This window comes from Quercus suber, unplaced genomic scaffold (genome assembly GCF_002906115.3).
Source record: "Quercus suber isolate HL8 unplaced genomic scaffold, Cork oak 2.0 scaffold_5, whole genome shotgun sequence".
Lineage (NCBI taxonomy): Eukaryota > Viridiplantae > Streptophyta > Magnoliopsida > Fagales > Fagaceae > Quercus > Quercus suber.
In genome coordinates, this window is record NW_027069471.1 from 2282574 (window position 1) to 2299464 (window position 16891).

At 35.6% G+C, this 16891-nt stretch overlaps 2 protein-coding genes across 6 annotated transcripts; one reads left to right on the plus strand and one right to left on the minus strand.

The window, feature by feature from the left end:
- The first annotated feature begins 427 nt into the window (after window positions 1–427).
- LOC111986541 (putative disease resistance protein RGA4) lies at window positions 428–8378 on the plus strand. 5 transcript variants are annotated; one of them, XM_065772266.1, is made up of 6 exons: window positions 428–5176; window positions 5300–5373; window positions 5518–7166; window positions 7256–7428; window positions 7595–7920; window positions 8043–8378. In XM_065772266.1, exon 1 carries the CDS (start codon window positions 646–648, stop codon window positions 4360–4362), a length of 3717 nt encoding a protein of 1238 aa, XP_065628338.1. In that variant the 5' UTR covers window positions 428–645; the 3' UTR covers window positions 4363–5176; window positions 5300–5373; window positions 5518–7166; window positions 7256–7428; window positions 7595–7920; window positions 8043–8378. The 5 variants fall into 5 exon arrangements, with proteins under 5 accessions (XP_065628338.1, XP_023873961.1, XP_065628350.1 ...); XM_024018193.2 differs by having other exon boundaries at window positions 428–4396; window positions 5030–5176; window positions 7595–8378; XM_065772278.1 differs by having other exon boundaries at window positions 5254–5373; window positions 7595–8378.
- A 121-nt stretch (window positions 8379–8499) lies between these two features.
- On the minus strand, window positions 8500–16342 carry LOC112039847 (uncharacterized). The gene is made up of 5 exons (XM_065772295.1): window positions 15479–16342; window positions 14408–15387; window positions 13593–13937; window positions 12906–12994; window positions 8500–9728 (listed from the first exon to the last, which is right to left on the minus strand). Exons 2-5 carry the CDS (start codon window positions 15359–15361, stop codon window positions 8870–8872), a joined length of 2247 nt encoding a protein of 748 aa, XP_065628367.1. The 5' UTR covers window positions 15362–15387; window positions 15479–16342; the 3' UTR covers window positions 8500–8869.
- Between the last annotated feature and the right edge of the window lie 549 nt (window positions 16343–16891).

A 16891-nucleotide genomic window follows, 5' to 3' on the forward strand; every position in this document is an offset into this window, starting at 1 on the left:
TCATCTACCAACAATGACAAAAAAAAAAAAAATACAAAATAATATTGTTTCTTAAGAACACTGCTATTGCAAATATATATATATATATTTTCACAATTCAAAACTTACTTTTACTACTTTAATATAGCCATTTGAAATGTTTTATATAGTAGTATTTTTAGTTTTTGGTATTTTAAATACTAAATATTTAGCATTTAGAACACCTAATGCTAGAATATTTTTTATTTTAAAATTTTATTTTTGTTAAATTTTTTAATTGGATGGTTACTAATTAGGTTAGGCTAATTAAAAAAAGGGGTCTAAATTTTTGAAAGAGGGAGACGCAACTCTAAAAAAAATATCACGAATAAAAAAAAACTTTTTTTTTTCTTTGGGAGATATTTTGTGCTTGTATTTAAAAGTCAAAACTCGAAAGAGAAGAAAAGAGGGGTATGAGCCGCCAAGAGAGAGAGAGAGTCAGAGAGATGTGTGCTTGGTAGGGGAATACGTCTAGCGGTGTAGCTCAAAAAATCTGACCCTCCTTTTATTTTTTTATTTTATATAATTGTTGTTGCTCGTTAGTCTTTTGCATCCTCATTCCTCCATTGTTTTCCAAATACTTACAGCTTATTTCTGACTTTTACCTGTGTACAACCCATAGAAACCATGGCTGAGGCTATCCTTGCTGATGTTGCTAAGAGAATACTAAGCAAGCTGATTGCACTTATTACTGAACAAATCGGCCTTGCTTGGAGTTTCAAGGAGGAGCTGAGACGGTTGCATCAGTCAGTAGAGATGATTCAAGCCGTGCTGGCTGATGCAGAGAAAAGGCAAGTGAGAGAAGACTCTGTGAGGCTTTGGTTGCAGAGGCTTAAAGATATTGCTTATGAAGCTGATGATTTGTTGGACGAGCTTGATTATGAGATTCTTTGGCAAAAGGTAGAGATCCGAAACCAAATGAAAAGAAAGGTACACTTCTTCTTTTCATCTTCAAATCCTGTTGCTTTTCGTATCAAGATGGCTAACAAAATTAAGACTATTAGCGAATCACTAAAAAAGATTAATGAAGAAGCAAATGGATTTGGACTTACGAGAGAGAGATTAGTAAATACAAATCTTGAGATTATCCCAAACCGAGAGACAGACTCCTCTCTTGATCATTCAGAAGTTGTTGGAAGGGAAGATCATGTCTCAGAAATTGTAGACTTGTTGCTCAGTGCAACCAGTCAACAACTCTTGGTCATTTCTATAGTAGGAATGGCAGGTTTGGGAAAGACAACTTTAGCAAAACTAGTATACAATCATGAGCTAGTGTACAAATATTTTGATGAAACAATATGGGTGTGTGTCTCTGATAATTTTGATGATAAAAGGATTTTGAGAGAGATTCTTGAATCTCTTACCCATAACTCAAGTACTTTAGAAAACAAGAATGCAATACTTGAATGTCTTAAAAAACAATTGCATGGTAAAAGATATCTTCTAATACTTGATGATGTATGGAATGAAAATCCTCATGAATGGGATACTTTAAGGAGTTGTTTGTCAGAAATTAATTTGAATACAGGAAATAGAATTATTGTAACAACCCGTAGTGACAAGGTGGCGGAAATCATGAAGACATCTCATCGATGTCACTTGAAAAATCTATCAGAAGATGAATGTTGGTTTATAATCAGGAAAATAGTATCTGCAAATGAAAGAATTCCATTAACTGAAGATTTGGAGGCTATTGGAAGGCATATTGCCAAAAAATGTGGAGGTGTTCCATTAGTAGCAAGGGTTTTAGGAGGGATGATGTCACACAAAATGGAGAAAAATGAATGGTTGGAAATTCAAAATAGTGAAGTTTGGAATTCCCTACATAATAGCAATGAAGTGTTACCAATATTAAAATTAAGCTTTGATAATCTTCCATCATCATCTCTTAAACAATGTTTTGCGTATTGTTCAATTTTTCCTAAAGGCTATGATATGAAAAGGGAAGAATTAATTCAACTTTGGATGGCTGAAGGGTTCCTTCAACCATCTCAAGGAAGTGGTTTGGTGATGGAGGATATTGGTAACATGTATTTTGATATCTTGTTGGCAAATTCCTTATTTCAAGATGTGAAAAAGGATGCATATGGTAATGTTATCAAATGCAAGATGCATGATTTGGTATATGATCTTGCACTCTCAATTTCAAAATTTGAGACCTTAATTTTGCATGAGGATTTGGGGGGTGATATCAACCACATACGGCATTTGTTAATCCAATTTGATGCCAAAATTGTACCAAGAATGCCATTTTTAAAAGGTGTCAAGAAATTGCGCACATTTGTTTCTGCACATGCTGCACTTGGTAATATGTTATTAGGCTTTGAATGCTTACGTGTTCTAAAATTATATGGAAAGAGTATAAAAGAATTGCCAAGTTCAATTGGTCAATTAATACATTTGAGACTTCTTCACCTCTCAAGCACCTCCATCAAAGTATTGCCAAAGTCCATCACCAAGCTCTACAATTTGCAAACTTTAACAGTCAAATATTGCAATGCCAAAGGGCTTCCAAAAGATCTAAAAAAATTGATTAACCTGAGGCATATTTATATTGATGATGAGATTGAGCGAGCACTTAAATATATAGGGCAATTGACCTGTCTACAAACATTTCCATGTTTCACTGTGGGTCAACATGCAGGTCATCGAATTGAAGAATTGGGACCCTTAAATCAACTTAGAGGACAATTATCCATCCGTAGTCTAGAGCATGTGAGAGATAAAAAAGAAGCCAGAGGTGCAAATTTAGTAGAAAAGGACAAAATATACAAGTTGAGATTTTATTGGAGTAAGGAAAGAGAAGGCAATGGCGATAATGATGAAGAGGTGTTGGAAGGTCTCCAGCCTCACCAATACTTGAAAAGCTTAACAATCCAAAACTATCAAGGAAAGAAATTTCCATCATGGATGTTGACAAGTAGCATTGCAAGGGATGGTTTTTCTCTATTTGACAATTTGATTGAAATCATATTAAGTGGCTGCAGCGAATGTGAGGTTCTTCCCACTCTTGGGCTTCTACCATGTCTTAAGGTTCTTGAAATAAGTGATATGGATAATTTAAGATGTATAGACACTGAGTTTTACAGCAACTATAATGATGGCAGTTACAAAAATGTGTTGTTCCCAGCTTTGAAAAGACTTATTTTATGGAGGTTGCCCAATCTAGTTGAATGGAAGGACGCAACAGAGTCAACAGAAACAGGAATGGTTTTTCCTTGCCTTGAGGAGTTGATTATTGAATTATGTAACCAACTAGAAAGCGCTCCATGTCATTTTCCGTCTCTTAAGAAATTAAATATTTTCCAAACCTGCAGCAGGCCATTCGAAAATATTTGCAGCAAGCTTACCACACTCGTGTCCCTTTCTATTTCTAATATTTTAGAACTTGCTTCTCTACCAGAGCAGCTTTTGCAAAACAATTGTAGTCTCAATGATTTGAAGATACAGAGTTGTGCTAATTTGGAGTCCATCTCGCCACACGAAAATGTATTCTGCACTTCTCTCCGATCACTCAAAATAAAGAACTGCACAGAATTGAGTTATTTACTGCACAACCTCATTTCCCTTGAAGAGTTGATAGTAGTGCGTTGTCCTAATCTGAAGTCATTTCCAAGTATAGAAATACAAGATGTCGCGTCCTTTCTTCAACGCTTGGAGATATCAGAGTGCGGTGTTGAAGCTCTACCCACTGGACTGCAATTATGTACGTCTCTTCAAGAATTGAAGATAGAGGGATGTCCTAATCTGATATCAATTGCCGATCTAGGAGAAGAATTACATTCCCTTACTGAATTGAGAATCTACAACTGTCCTAATCTGATATTAATTGCAGATCTACTAGAATTGCGTTCTCTTAAGAATTTAGGCATTTTTGATTGCCCAAAATTGACGGGTTTGTCAGAGGGGTTATTGGATTGCCTCACCCACTTGAAGTCTCTGGAGATTGGTGGGTATTTTGAGGTGCTGGATGCTTTCCCCAGTCTCAATTCCATCCAACACTCGCACGACTCTCTTGAAATATTATATTTGCATGGGTGGTCTAAACTCAACTCCCTCCCGGACAAAATTCAACACTTCATTTCCCTCAAATATCTGTACATATATGAATTTGATGGAATGGAAGTTTTGCCCGAATGGTTGGGTAACCTTTCTTCTCTTCAATACCTGTCTCTTAACTCTTGCAAGAACCTGATGAAACTGCCCACAGCGCAAGCAATGCGATGCCTCAGACTAGAGAAGCTGGAGATTTGGTGTTGCCCCAAATTAAATGAATGTTGTGCAAAGGGGAGCGGCCCAGAGTGGTACAAAATTGCCCATATTCCAGATGTCGATATCAATTGAAAATTTGTCGAGAACAATGCAGGTTGAACAGTTGGTTAGTGTACTCATGCCTCAAATCCACTTGCCTTCTATATTTTTATTTTTATTTTGTAATTATATGATACTAGTTGAAATCAGCCCAGTTTGTCTCATTTTTTTGTCTCACGCCTAGCATAAAAGATACCAGCAACTATATGTTAACAAATACCTTAAAAACATTAGTTTAAGAAATATTTTTAAAAATTTTTTATGAGAAAAAAAAAAAAAACTAATTTTTTAACAACTTTTTTATATTTTTTATGAAAATTGTATCTAAACTTTTCTAAAATGATCCATTAACAAATGACTAAGTCACATGTTAACTGTACCCAATATACAATAATGATCAAAAACTATCCGACACTATTTATTGCCGCCAATTTCTTTCTCTCTCTCTTATTTGATTGCCCATATTTCATCTTATTAGAGGAAAATTCTTAAGTAATCCTGGAGTATAGTGAAATGGTACTCCTTCTTCCCATATTCATGATGGACCCCACCATGAATTTAATGAGCAGACTCCACCATGAATGTGAGAGAAGGGAGCACCATTCTCCGTGATCCGGGAGTACCTAAGAATTACTTCTTATTAGATATATTTTATCCTCTATTCCGTTTCCTATATTTATTTCTTATTCTGTCCCAAAAGGAACGAAATGTTGAAAGTTCTCTTCAAGTGCTGCAACAGATTCAATCAAGAGACTCTCCAGATTACAAAAAATGGCAGATATTTTGGTATTGCCTGTCCTAAAAAAAAGGGAAAAGAACCCATATTACAGAAACAAAGTGGTAACCGGTAAGTCTATCTCCTACTCTTCCTTTTCTCTTATATATTAATCCTCTGTCTCTCTATCTAACAATCAAATTCCATAGGATCTGGTCGTGTAATTCAATAATTTTAGTCATGACGTGAGTGTAGGACCTGTAGGTTTATTCATGGTTGTTATCCAATTGGAGAGGGAGCTCACATGTATAATCTGCAAACAAGTTCAGGTATTTAATAAATTTCTCTTCTTTTTTTTCCCCACAAGTCACTATTTTTCCCTTTTCTAACATAATACAATGCATGATTAATTCTTTGCTTCTAATAATTAAATTCAACACTTTTATGCTTATATGTGATAAATATTGGTTTAGGGCTCGGCGAGAGGGCACGTGGAGAAAAACCGAGGACTGGGATTGGTTCTAAGTCATCTTGGATTGTAGGTCTTGAAGTTGAAGGTGTTGTTGGGGAATTGGGGATGAGATTCTGGGTTTTGAGGGTTGTCATTTGTTGATTCATGTTGGGAATTGAGTGGGAGAGGTACATGGTGATTGTCAATGGTGGGATGGAGTTGGAGAGTCTTCAATGTTTGTGTGACTGAGTGGAGAGACGGGATTTGTGTTTTTATTTTTGTTTTGAGGATATGAAGGGTTACACAGATGGACCTGACCTTCTGTTTCGTCATGGCATGGAATTGGCAACAATGCAACATCTTCATACTGATATGCCACGTCTCCGTAACATTGTACTGGGTCTCCCTTGTTGGGCTTTGTTTTTTTATCCAGATTATGACCTGACCTGACCTGATATAAAAGTGCTATAGTTTTTAATGGGTTTTTTTTTTGAAGACTTAGTCCATGGAGCGGAGGCTTGCCCTGAGAAAAATTTTTGTCTTATTTTTAGCCCATTGTGAATCCTGTGCGCAAGATAGAAAAAAACTATTGTTTGGAGATTAGGGTTTGGTGTATTGTTTTGAGAGAAAAAATTGTACTACCACATCTTGTATTTTTCCCTGTCAATAGTGAAATCACTGCAACTCCGTGGACGTAGGCAAATTGCCGAACCACGTAAATATTGTCTTGTGTTGTGTGATTGTTTTATTTGATGCATATATATATATATATATATATATATTTTTTTTTTTCTATTTTTGCTTCTCACAGATCTAGAAATTTTGTGTATATTCCCTACACCCTTTTATGTGCATCCCTTACCTGATCATTGGCTCATTGCATACTTTTCTACTACTCTGGCGTTAGAAACTGAATAATGAACAGCAAATTGCTAGGAACTGAATAAAACAAACAATAAATAATAACAGTCATTTTCATTGTGAATAATAGATTTTAATGAATCAACAATTGTAACATGGATAACAAAAGAGACGATATTTTCCTTTTTATCGATTCCTTGCTTTGTTAAGTTTAAAAAGGAGAGTTTGTAATACTTGGTTTCATCTCATATTTGCATCTATTTTGTATTCAATTTCTGATATATGCAGTTTATTTTAACATCATTGCATTGCATTCTACGATAGTTTTGCTAAAATTTTAATCCAAAAGTGGTACTTAGCATTTCTTTTGATATAAGAGCCATTGGTAGCTTCTGATTTGGTGCAGGATTTTTCTTCATTGTCAAGGATACTTGACACATGAACCATGTTTGAGTTTGCTCTTCTTGTAGTTCCTAGTTGGAGGAATCATATTTTGAGGATCTTAAAGCTTTTGGTGGACTGGTGGGATAACTTTATCTCTCCTCAAGATCTGAATTTTGGGGCACAAGAATGCTACTATCAGGCAGCAAAGGAAGAGTTCCAATTCCCTACTAAAGTGGGTGTTAGCTTAGTGGAAGGTTTGTCAGAGTGGTGAAGAATTTGTTGGAAGTTATTGCAAATTGCAATGTGATGCTCACTTTACAGCAAAATCTAGATATTTCTTATTGATTGCTGCCAGAGTGACTAATGATTGCTAAGAGTCTAGTGGGGTGTTAAATTGATTACCATCTGATTGTAGTTCATTAAAATGTGAGTTCCCTCAAATCTCATCTTCTTTTCTTTTTATGTCACCTTTTAAACAAAATTTGTCCTTAATTATGGAATGTAAAATTTGCCAGAGTGGTTGGGCGACCATTTCTCTCTTCAACATTTGGTACTTATGCACGAACATTTGTTATCTGCCTAAAGCAGATGGCATGTGTCTGCTCACTAAATTGGGATGACTATCCATTCATAACTGACCCAAATTAAAGTGAAAGCTATACCCGGACATATTACAACAATATGTGTGGTGAGTTTTCTTATACATAATCCTCTTCTTTTCTCTGATACCCGACTTTAAATCAACCAGTTATATTCATAATTGTTTTGATTTCTTCATATCTCTAATTTGCTTCCCCAAATATTTTTTTTCCGGTTTCTTATTTATTAATTAATTATATTTCCTTGATGTGCAGGCACTGGTGACTATATTTCTACTGTGTTCTACTGGAGTAACAATTGATCAATTTTATGTACTTTGAATCCACTTCACAAGTCTTGCTTGGTTGCCTGTGTTGCTGTTTCAGTAGCCTATTACCCATAAGATGAAATCCATATCCCCATATCCCGAGCCTTGCTTAATTAGAAAAATGACCCTCAACCCAGATACAAGCGCATTGAGCTGATACATATCCCCATATCCAAAGCCTTGCTTATACAGAAAAATGAACCTCGACCTAGATACGGGCGCAATGAGCTTTTCAGTGCACTCCAAAAGAAGTGACAAACTTGCTCAATAGAGGTGAAAAAAATAGCTTTTAACGCGCATTTACCAAGTCTTTTAAGGACCACAAACACAAAAGCCATTTGTTTCTCATTAAGCAAAAGAAGTTCCTAATAATGACAACTGATATGTTGAAGCAGGGTGGTAGGTGAGACAGGAAGGAGCCTCTAAGCAACCTGATGAACGGCGCTAAATGTGCTTTGGGTGTCAAGGCTTCGGTCACATGAAACAAGAGTACCCTACATATCTCAAGACCATTCGATTCATAAACTTATTTTTTATGCATAATTTTAGACTAAAAAATTTGAAATTTTAATATTTGATTAATAATATAGTTATTAATCTTTGATCTTCTAAAAATTTTGTAAGTATAAGCATAGCATAGAGGATACAAAAAATAAATGTAATCGAAAAGTAAATTTGTCAAAATTCACGTCAAATAAAAAGCAAAGCAAAGCAAAAAGCTAATTGTTGAAGTGGTAATGTTCCAAGCAAACGAGGCCCATATCTTTGATCCAAAGAATCTAAACCAACACACTGCACACTGGTACTTGATGTTCATATGATTTCCCACTTTACAAGACAACAGACTGGAAATGTTCAAGTTCATCCTAAGACAGATAAATTCATAAAATTCTCTTGGCAATGAAACCAAATGTTAAGAAAACAACTCTATTCTGCATAATCTACAAGGGGGAAAAGGAAAATAGACAATTTCTCTAATTTCCAAATTGTTTCAATTTGTATAGTTCCACTAAACAAATTTCAAGAAAGGGGGGAAAAAATCCATGCACTTCATATCCAATGCTTTTCCTGTTAAATAGTAATTACTTCATCTATACCCAAAACCCATGTAGGATATATGTACACGAATAAATAAACTGCAGGCAACAGCCACAGCAGCCACAGATTAGTACCACATTTACGAACTGTAAACACCACATTTTGCGGCCAAGCTAAAATCAAGTCACCTTCTAACTTTTGTTTCTGCTGTTTGAATCCGTGGTGATGATTGTGAACCACCACCGAGTGCAGCAGCAGCTGATTCAACATGTGTAAGAAGATACTCATATATCTTTTTCCTTAACCTGTCAATTGTCTCTGCTGAAATATGTGGTGTTTCTTGTCCATCCTTGCTTGACCCAATTTGGTCCAGCCAGTCATTCACGCTCTTGAGCTGAGTTAACATTCCTGCTATTTGACCGTTATCAGACAATGCCGAGGTGTCCACATCAGCATCCAAGAACCCCTCCACAAATCCCAAAAACCAATCCTGGGACTGCAGTTGCAGCATCTCAGCCAAATCAACTGCCTCATCAAGGCCATTTCCTCTAACCCACTCTGGAGGAGGTTGGGCCTGTGGCTTTTGGCTGTTGGCTGAAACATCCCCTTGCCGGCGAGTAGTTCCTTGTGCAATCTTAGAACTAACTCTCTGGCGGGCTCTGCCTTGGGTTTTTGTTGAGGTATTCTTGGCAGAATTTTCTAGAACTAATATCGGTTGATTCACTGGGATTGTCTTTTGGGTAGGAGCTGAAATTCGAGTTGAGTTAGGTTCTTTGCTAAAAACAGCAAAAGATGACAGATTGGTTGCCAATGCAGCTTGGACCCAACAAGCTGCATGTTTTTGCCTGCCTGACATGACCTTTAGTGCTTCTTCTGATAGGTTTTCTTCATGATCTGGAGAGATACCACATGGAATAGTTTTTGATATAGAATCAGCAACCATGCGAGCGTTATTCAAGCTAGCATGAAGAGTCAAGAACTGCTCAACTGCAGGCTGTGGGTTATCTTCCTTAGATGACGTACTTAATTCAGAATACATTGCTGCAAATAGGAGAATTCACACAACATTATTGTCACACACACACACACACAAAAAGAAGCTTGAATGTAGATCACAGCCATTATAATGTAAAGCAGAAAAATAATTTTTTTTTTTTTAATTAAAAAACCTTATAAAAGCTAAAGGATTGGTAGTGGAACTTCAGCTAAAAGTGAAAGGAAGATTAATTCATTTTGCTAAATTATCAAATTCTTGACATTGTATATTTACCCATAGCTCAAGGTTATCTGAATTTTGAGCAGTATCCAGATACAGACAAAGCTCCTAATTACCACAAAAAATTCTAAAACGGACATGTCCCTCATCCTGCTTTGCTTTTCTGAAGCAATTATTTTGTGGTTTTACCCTGACCATCTCTAATAAGTCTTTTTTTTTTTTTTTTTTTTCATAAGTAACAAAACTTCATTGAAATTAAGGAAAATATAACAACGAACCAAAGCACACAGGTAGTGTTCTATGGAACCATCAATACATCAAAATTTTGGAATATGGAAAGTACAACTATCAAGAAAATCAGTCAGAAACAAAAGAAATGACACCCAAAGCATTAGTCCACTCTAGCAATAACTGGAGGAAAGACAGCTTCAAGTCATTGATCAATCACTCATTTCCTTCAAAAATAAGAGCATTTCTTGCCTACCAAATACCCCACATGCCGTCAGGGATCATGCTCCAAATCACCACAGGCATAACTATTTTACTATTAAAATTGCTCGACCAACTTGATAGCATCCACAACACCACTCAGCATAATCCATTAGACCCCAAATAAAGAAACTACCCAGTTCCACAACTCTCTAGCCACAGGGAAGTGTATAAATAAATGATTGATCGTCTCCCCGTCTTTCTTACACATGTAACACCAGTCAATCACGGGAGAATTTCTTACACATGTAACACCAATCAATCACCACTACCCGCCAACACCACTCAGCATAACCCACTAGACCCCAAATAAAGAAATTACCAAGTTTCACAACTCTCTGGCCACAGGGCAGTGTATAAATAAATGATTGATCATCTCTCCATCTTTCTTACACATGCAACACTGATCAATCACCACTACCCGACGCTTCCACAAATTATAGATCATTAAAATTTTCCCCAGAGCTGCTGTCCAAATAAAGAAACTAACCTTTATTGGTGCTTTTGGGCTTTCGGCTTCCAAACAGCTTTCCAAGGAAACAGGAATTCAGTAGTGGAATGTAGTACCTTGTAATAGGATCTAACATCGAAAACCTCCCTGGAAGAGGGAGGTTTCAAAATCCTCCAATATTAATTCCCAAATGAAAAAATTGTCACAAGGTGCTCTTTTTCAAGCAGGGACTGTTGTTATTATAATTACTGCAGTTGCAGCTGATGACAATGATACTAATAATGTTCTTAGGATGTTTCATATTAGTGCTGATGTTCTCTGATAATCTAAGAGCTTTCACCATCTTGCATTTAATGCCCAAAAAATCAAGTCAATCCCTTCCATTTTTCCAAGTTGAAAATAGCACCAATGTATCAATTTAATTATTGAGTTTGATTTCAAGATACAGCTTAGAATACAAAAAGTGCTCCCTCCACTTTTCTTCCATGCCCAGAAGTGAGGATCTATCACTTTGAGGGAGCTAGTCCACCCCTCTTTCTACTTAGGCCCTTCCACTTTCTTATGGGATCCTGAAGGCTCTTCTTTCTTAATTAATAAACATAAAATATAAGACAGGTTTTGAAACTATGCTCATCAGATTTCTAAACTCCAATAAAATTTCATTACGTACTTATCAAAAAAAAGAAAAAATCATTAGTAGTTTTACCTCAACTCCTACTGTGGTGGTGGAAATGCTATGGTAGATTAAGTTCAGGTATGCCACAAGGCCCACAACCCATATAATTAATTTTTTAAACTCAACAACCATCAATACTAGGGATTTTCTGCTTTCCAAGCCTGCAATGGCAGGCTTGTAACATTTCATGCCCAGCAAAACATCCACAACCATGTTTTTCGGTTAATAATTAATACATGATTAGTTTGTCAATCAGGTTTTTCTAAATCCACTCTACTTTACTCTATATAAGAAAGCTCTATAACTCAATTCCTCAAATATGGCTACACCAACTCCATGTTTTCTAGATGCTATCCTTAAATTTGCTATAGGCCATCATGCCTCTTCCCCATCTCACCCCATGTTTTTACCCCTTGTAGCACTATTCATTTGGTATAAATGATTTGCACGTGACCAAGCCATCTTATATGGTATCCGTAATCAACATAGTCAGACTACTAGAAAAACACGAGATAATTTCAATTGCTATCTTATGCAAACCTCCAATGTCGCAGACGTATCCATAGATTGAGAAAAAGGAAAATTTAAGTTGACATATCCAAAAATTAAAGCCTAGTCAATTAAGTTAGACATATTCAAATACTGGACAACCCTACAATTTTTTTTTTTTTTTTGAATGAGGACAACCCTACTATTATATAAGACCTATATATATATATATAATGACCATGAATAAAAGTTGTCCCACATGACCATCTCAACCAAAATGTGTCCAACAAACTATAGCCAATGCCCAGTTTTTTAGCAAAAAACCTAAATTACAGTGTCCCTGTTGCATAGCTTTGTGCTTTGAAGGTTCTTCCTCATTTAGATTCCTAAAGACTAATCAGATGTTAGTAGTATAACTACTTTTTTAACGCAAGAATGTTCAAAGTGCTTAGACAAAGCAGAGCCAACATTATCTTTCACAATCTACATGGTAATGCTTTGTTACTTTGATAACCACCATACATACAATTTCATTGCAAATAGTTTCACAACTACTATTAATAACCTAGTAGATGCTTATCTGAAACAATAAATAAATAAAATCCCCTAGTAGAAGCTGGTGCAGGCTATAAAATGATGGATTTCCTCAGACTCTAGTTACTCCATCCTACAAGTTCTGGATATAAAACGAAGTTACATGATTTTTCCCTCCAGGGTAACATCGGTAATGCTGAATCTAGCCTACGATACTCAAAATTTTGACCATGGGATGTATTGAGAGTCATCATCAGAAATCATAAGCCAAGGATTGATTCCAAGTTTACAAAATAACAAAGACTACCTCTACTTTCATTGCCAGTAACTTATTATATTAATTTTCATTTGGCTATTTATACCTTAGACATCGAAGTAAGCTCTCTGCCACAGAAGCCTCTTGCATAGCCTCTATTGCTGCCAACTGTGCAGCATCTCTGTGCCTTATAACTTCCTGTCAAATGAATGTGGATGCATAGAATAAGAAAATAAAAATCCAATAGCCATAGAACTTATCCTCTAAAGGAAAGAGTGCTATCTAACTAGGTGTCTCTACGTATAAAAGAAAAATTGAATCAAAACCCATGCTACTGTGCAGTAACATATTGCTATATCATAAGGATTTTTCAAGTACAACAGTACGAGATCTATATACTAGATGTTTTCCCCAAAGGAAATGATTGGATGACTCAAATCACTGCACTATTGCCTCAGAAACATGACTCATGACCTGAGGATTAAGCTACTTACAGATCTCTGAGCCTCAGAAACATATGGCTCATGACCTGAGGATTAAGCCACTTACAGATCTCTGACAATTACTATTGTGTAATTCTAGCTTGTTTACTTCAGCAAAACTCTTAATACATTGGGAATCTTAAACACATTCTTTTGCTTGATGTCAAAGCAATATTAAAAACTACTTCCCTGGAATTTTCTGTAGCAAACATAAAATACCATTTTCTTAAGTAGCAAAATCTTTCAATAGTGATGGCTCAAAGAAGAATAGTTCAAGCACAGGTTATCTAGCTACAATATGTTAAAGAATGTACCTTTCCAAGCTTTGCAAGAGAAGCAGGGAGTGAAGCCCATGAAACACTTCCATCTGTCAATCTTCTACTATTAAGGGAAACCTTGACCAAGTTTCCTGGGAGTCCATTACTAGATACATCCGATGATTTCTTCCCAACAGAAGCTTTTTGCTTACTTGGTTTTTCTTGAGCATCCAGAGTCCCATTTGCAGAAACTTTCTTTACAGACATTTGAACCTTATCATCCGCTTTAGATTTCTTTGTAGATGACTGCAACATATTTTCCTCTTTGGATGGCAACCTGTCACTTGTCGTACTTATTCTTGATGATATACTTATCCTTGATGACGTACTTGGTCTAGGAGCCTGGGAAATACATGTTGATTAGATGAAACTCATGGTTGCTTGGCTTGAAGGTGGGGAAAAAAAAACAAAAACAAAAAACAACACAAAACAATTGGAGAAATGCAGCAAAAATTGATTCCTCAGACCTGTCAGTAATTCATTACAAATAAAAGATGAGGACATCAATCCAATATTTGGGTTTTTTAGAATTGGAAACAAACACCACGATAAATGATGACATCAACTCAATTCTTGCAATAAACACTGAGATGAAAATTAAATTAATCTGCACACCTCAAATTTTGAAAATACCATCATTGATGACAAGCTGAACGACCAAATTATAGAAAATCCATAGGAAACCCAAGGTAGAAACAGAATGAACTAAATTCAACACAGCTTATGGTCCAAAATGCTTAGCATCGTTTAGAAGTATTTGAATAAAAGAGTACTATTAATCAAACTCCTATTCTATTGAAAATTTAACTTACAGAATTTCGTACTTCGTGCCTTGGATCATGTTTGGTGCCCCTCAAATTAGAACTCTCTCTACCCTTCACCTCCATGTTCCCTTCCCAGCTCTTCCTCAGAGCCTTTGCCCCCAGCTCAATCCCCTGAACAAAACTTCTAATCGAGTTTCCCATTGCTAACTTCTTCCCAGAGGGCAGAGGACTAGTCGTGCGAGCAGCATTTGCCTTTTCCACCACTCCAAACTTAGCTGTTGCCTTCCCACTCTTTATATCCGCCTGCTGCTTGACCCCATTTGCAAACTTCTCAAAAGAAGACGGCAGGGAATAACAACTCGTCGGAGATGAAGGAATAGACCTTGAATTGAAAGTCTTCAATCTCACCAAAGATTCTCTCTTTACTTCCACATTCAATACTGGTTTCGATGGCTGAGACTTTGATCTACCAAAAGGCCCCATTTTCTTATCCAATTGCTCATCTTTAACACTACCATTCAATCTAACTTTTTCCTTTTCCCCAACATGACTATTCCCCAATAATTTCCTAGGTGAATTCACTTTCTCTCCGGGTTTAAGACCCGAAGACAAGTTATTGTTCAGAAATCCCAATGATTTAGTTGCAACAATATCTTCAGGGCTTCCCACACAAGGGTGGCGCCCGGGGACCGGCCTAACCCCACGAAGAATTGGGACCGGTGAGGCAGCTTCCAGCCTTTCAACATGAATAAACTGACCCAATTGAATCTTATCACTAAGAATTAGATCATCATGTTCATCAGGTAGAGATACATAAGTGGCATGAGAGGAATCTGAAACCTTGACGTAAAAGCCTTGGTTTGAGAACAACTCACCTCCTGCAAGAGCTGGAACAATGCTCACAACTTGCAATAAAGACGACCTGTGCTCTCCAGCAACCTTTATATCAGTATTCATGTGCTGTAGAAGCTTCAGTAGTACGCCAGGAACAAGATTGGCCATGTTTGTGACCTTCAATTTGCATTACACTGCAAAACCCAGATAGAGAAATTTTCAAGATTTCAGATGTGAAAAAAAGAGGTTACAAAAGACTTATAAATGAAGTGACTTTCTCAATACCCAGATTGAAAAAAAAAAAAAAAGCGTTTCTCTTGTCAATGCCCAAGTTGAGGCAAAGAATCAAATCTGTGGACTCTGATGGCTTTGCAGACAAGGAAAACTGGGATTAGACTATAAACCCAGATGGAATTCGACGCCAAAAATGGGACTCAGCATAGACAACCAAGAAATGAGAAGACTTTACCACTGATTTGAGATTCAGATTTGGAAGTTCTCAGCTTTTTTGGTGCTAAATAGAGTAAAGAAACAAGATATAAGGAAATTACAGACCAACCTGGTGGATTTTTTTATCAAAAAATTACCTATAGAACCCAACTAGGAAACTAAATAATATGATTCCCACAATTGGTAGTAATAATTGTGTACAGATTGGATTAGAAGGAGAAAAACAAATGTAACATTCGCCAACCCAGAAAAAAACAAAGACCAAGACTTGGTAAAAACTTTTTTTTTTTCTTCTGCTGAAAACTCAATATGGGAAAAGTCACAAATTTGGAGTAGGGTAAAAGAAACTTTATCTGAGAAAAAAATAAGGGGCAAAAGTGAATGTACTGGACATAGGGATGGTGCTGAAAATTTGCAGAAAACCAAAAAATAAAAAAATAAAAAAAAAAGGTGGGAGAGGGAATAATTTGATAGCGGGCTTATTTCATGATTAAGAAACAAGAAAAGCTGTCAGAGTCTGAGACTATGACAAACAGACATATGCACACATGCACTTAAAATCATATGGTCATACAAGAATTGGAAGCTGACCCACTTTGGCTTTTTATTGGGTTCAGAACCCAGAGAAATATTAGAGAGAGAAAGTGTTTGGGAGCTGAGAGAGTTTCTGCTGGGTTGGTGAGCTAGTGGATGTGATGTGAAGCCAAAGGGTTTCAGAAATTCTTGCAGGAACTGTATGGGAATCTTTACAATGAATTTTAAAAAATATATAAATATTTTTCTTTTATATTATTATGCATGACGCATATTAGCTATAAAATTGATTTTATTTTGAAATTACAATTTTATTTAATAAAATAAATATTATTGTATATTTTAAAAATATAAATTTTAAATTGTATATTTTTTATACTTGTAATATATATATATCAAATTTTATATCAATTAATTTTATATTATTTATTATATAATTTATAAATTTATATTTTAAACTATAAAAATTTATAATTTAAATGATTTATTGATGACATAATTATTAACATTTAATTATCTAAAAATTTGCAAATAATAATAAATATAAAAAGAATATATAATCTAATTGTAAATTTATCAAAATTTATTTTTAATAAAAAAAATATTAAATAAGATTATAATTTTAAATTATAATTAATTTCGTAATTAAATTTTGTACATTAAATATATAAAATTGTGATTTACAAATATATATTGTGTTCAATTTATTTCATA

What these genes read in the sequence shown, in the direction of transcription:
- LOC111986541 (XM_065772278.1), top strand. Translation starts at nt 646, where the DNA reads ATGGCTGAGGCTATCCTTGCTGATGTTGCTAAGAGAATACTAAGCAAG.
- LOC112039847 (XM_065772295.1), bottom strand. Translation starts at nt 15,361, where the DNA reads ATGGCCAATCTTGTTCCTGGCGTACTACTGAAGCTTCTACAGCACATG. An exon ending in GGCACGAAGTACGAAATTCT is followed by an intron (nt 13,938 to 14,407) that starts GTAAGTTAAATT and finishes TGTATTTCCCAG; the next exon opens with GCTCCTAGACCAAGTACGTC. An exon ending in GAGAGCTTACTTCGATGTCT is followed by an intron (nt 9,729 to 12,905) that starts AAGGTATAAATA and finishes TCTCCTATTTGC; the next exon opens with AGCAATGTATTCTGAATTAA.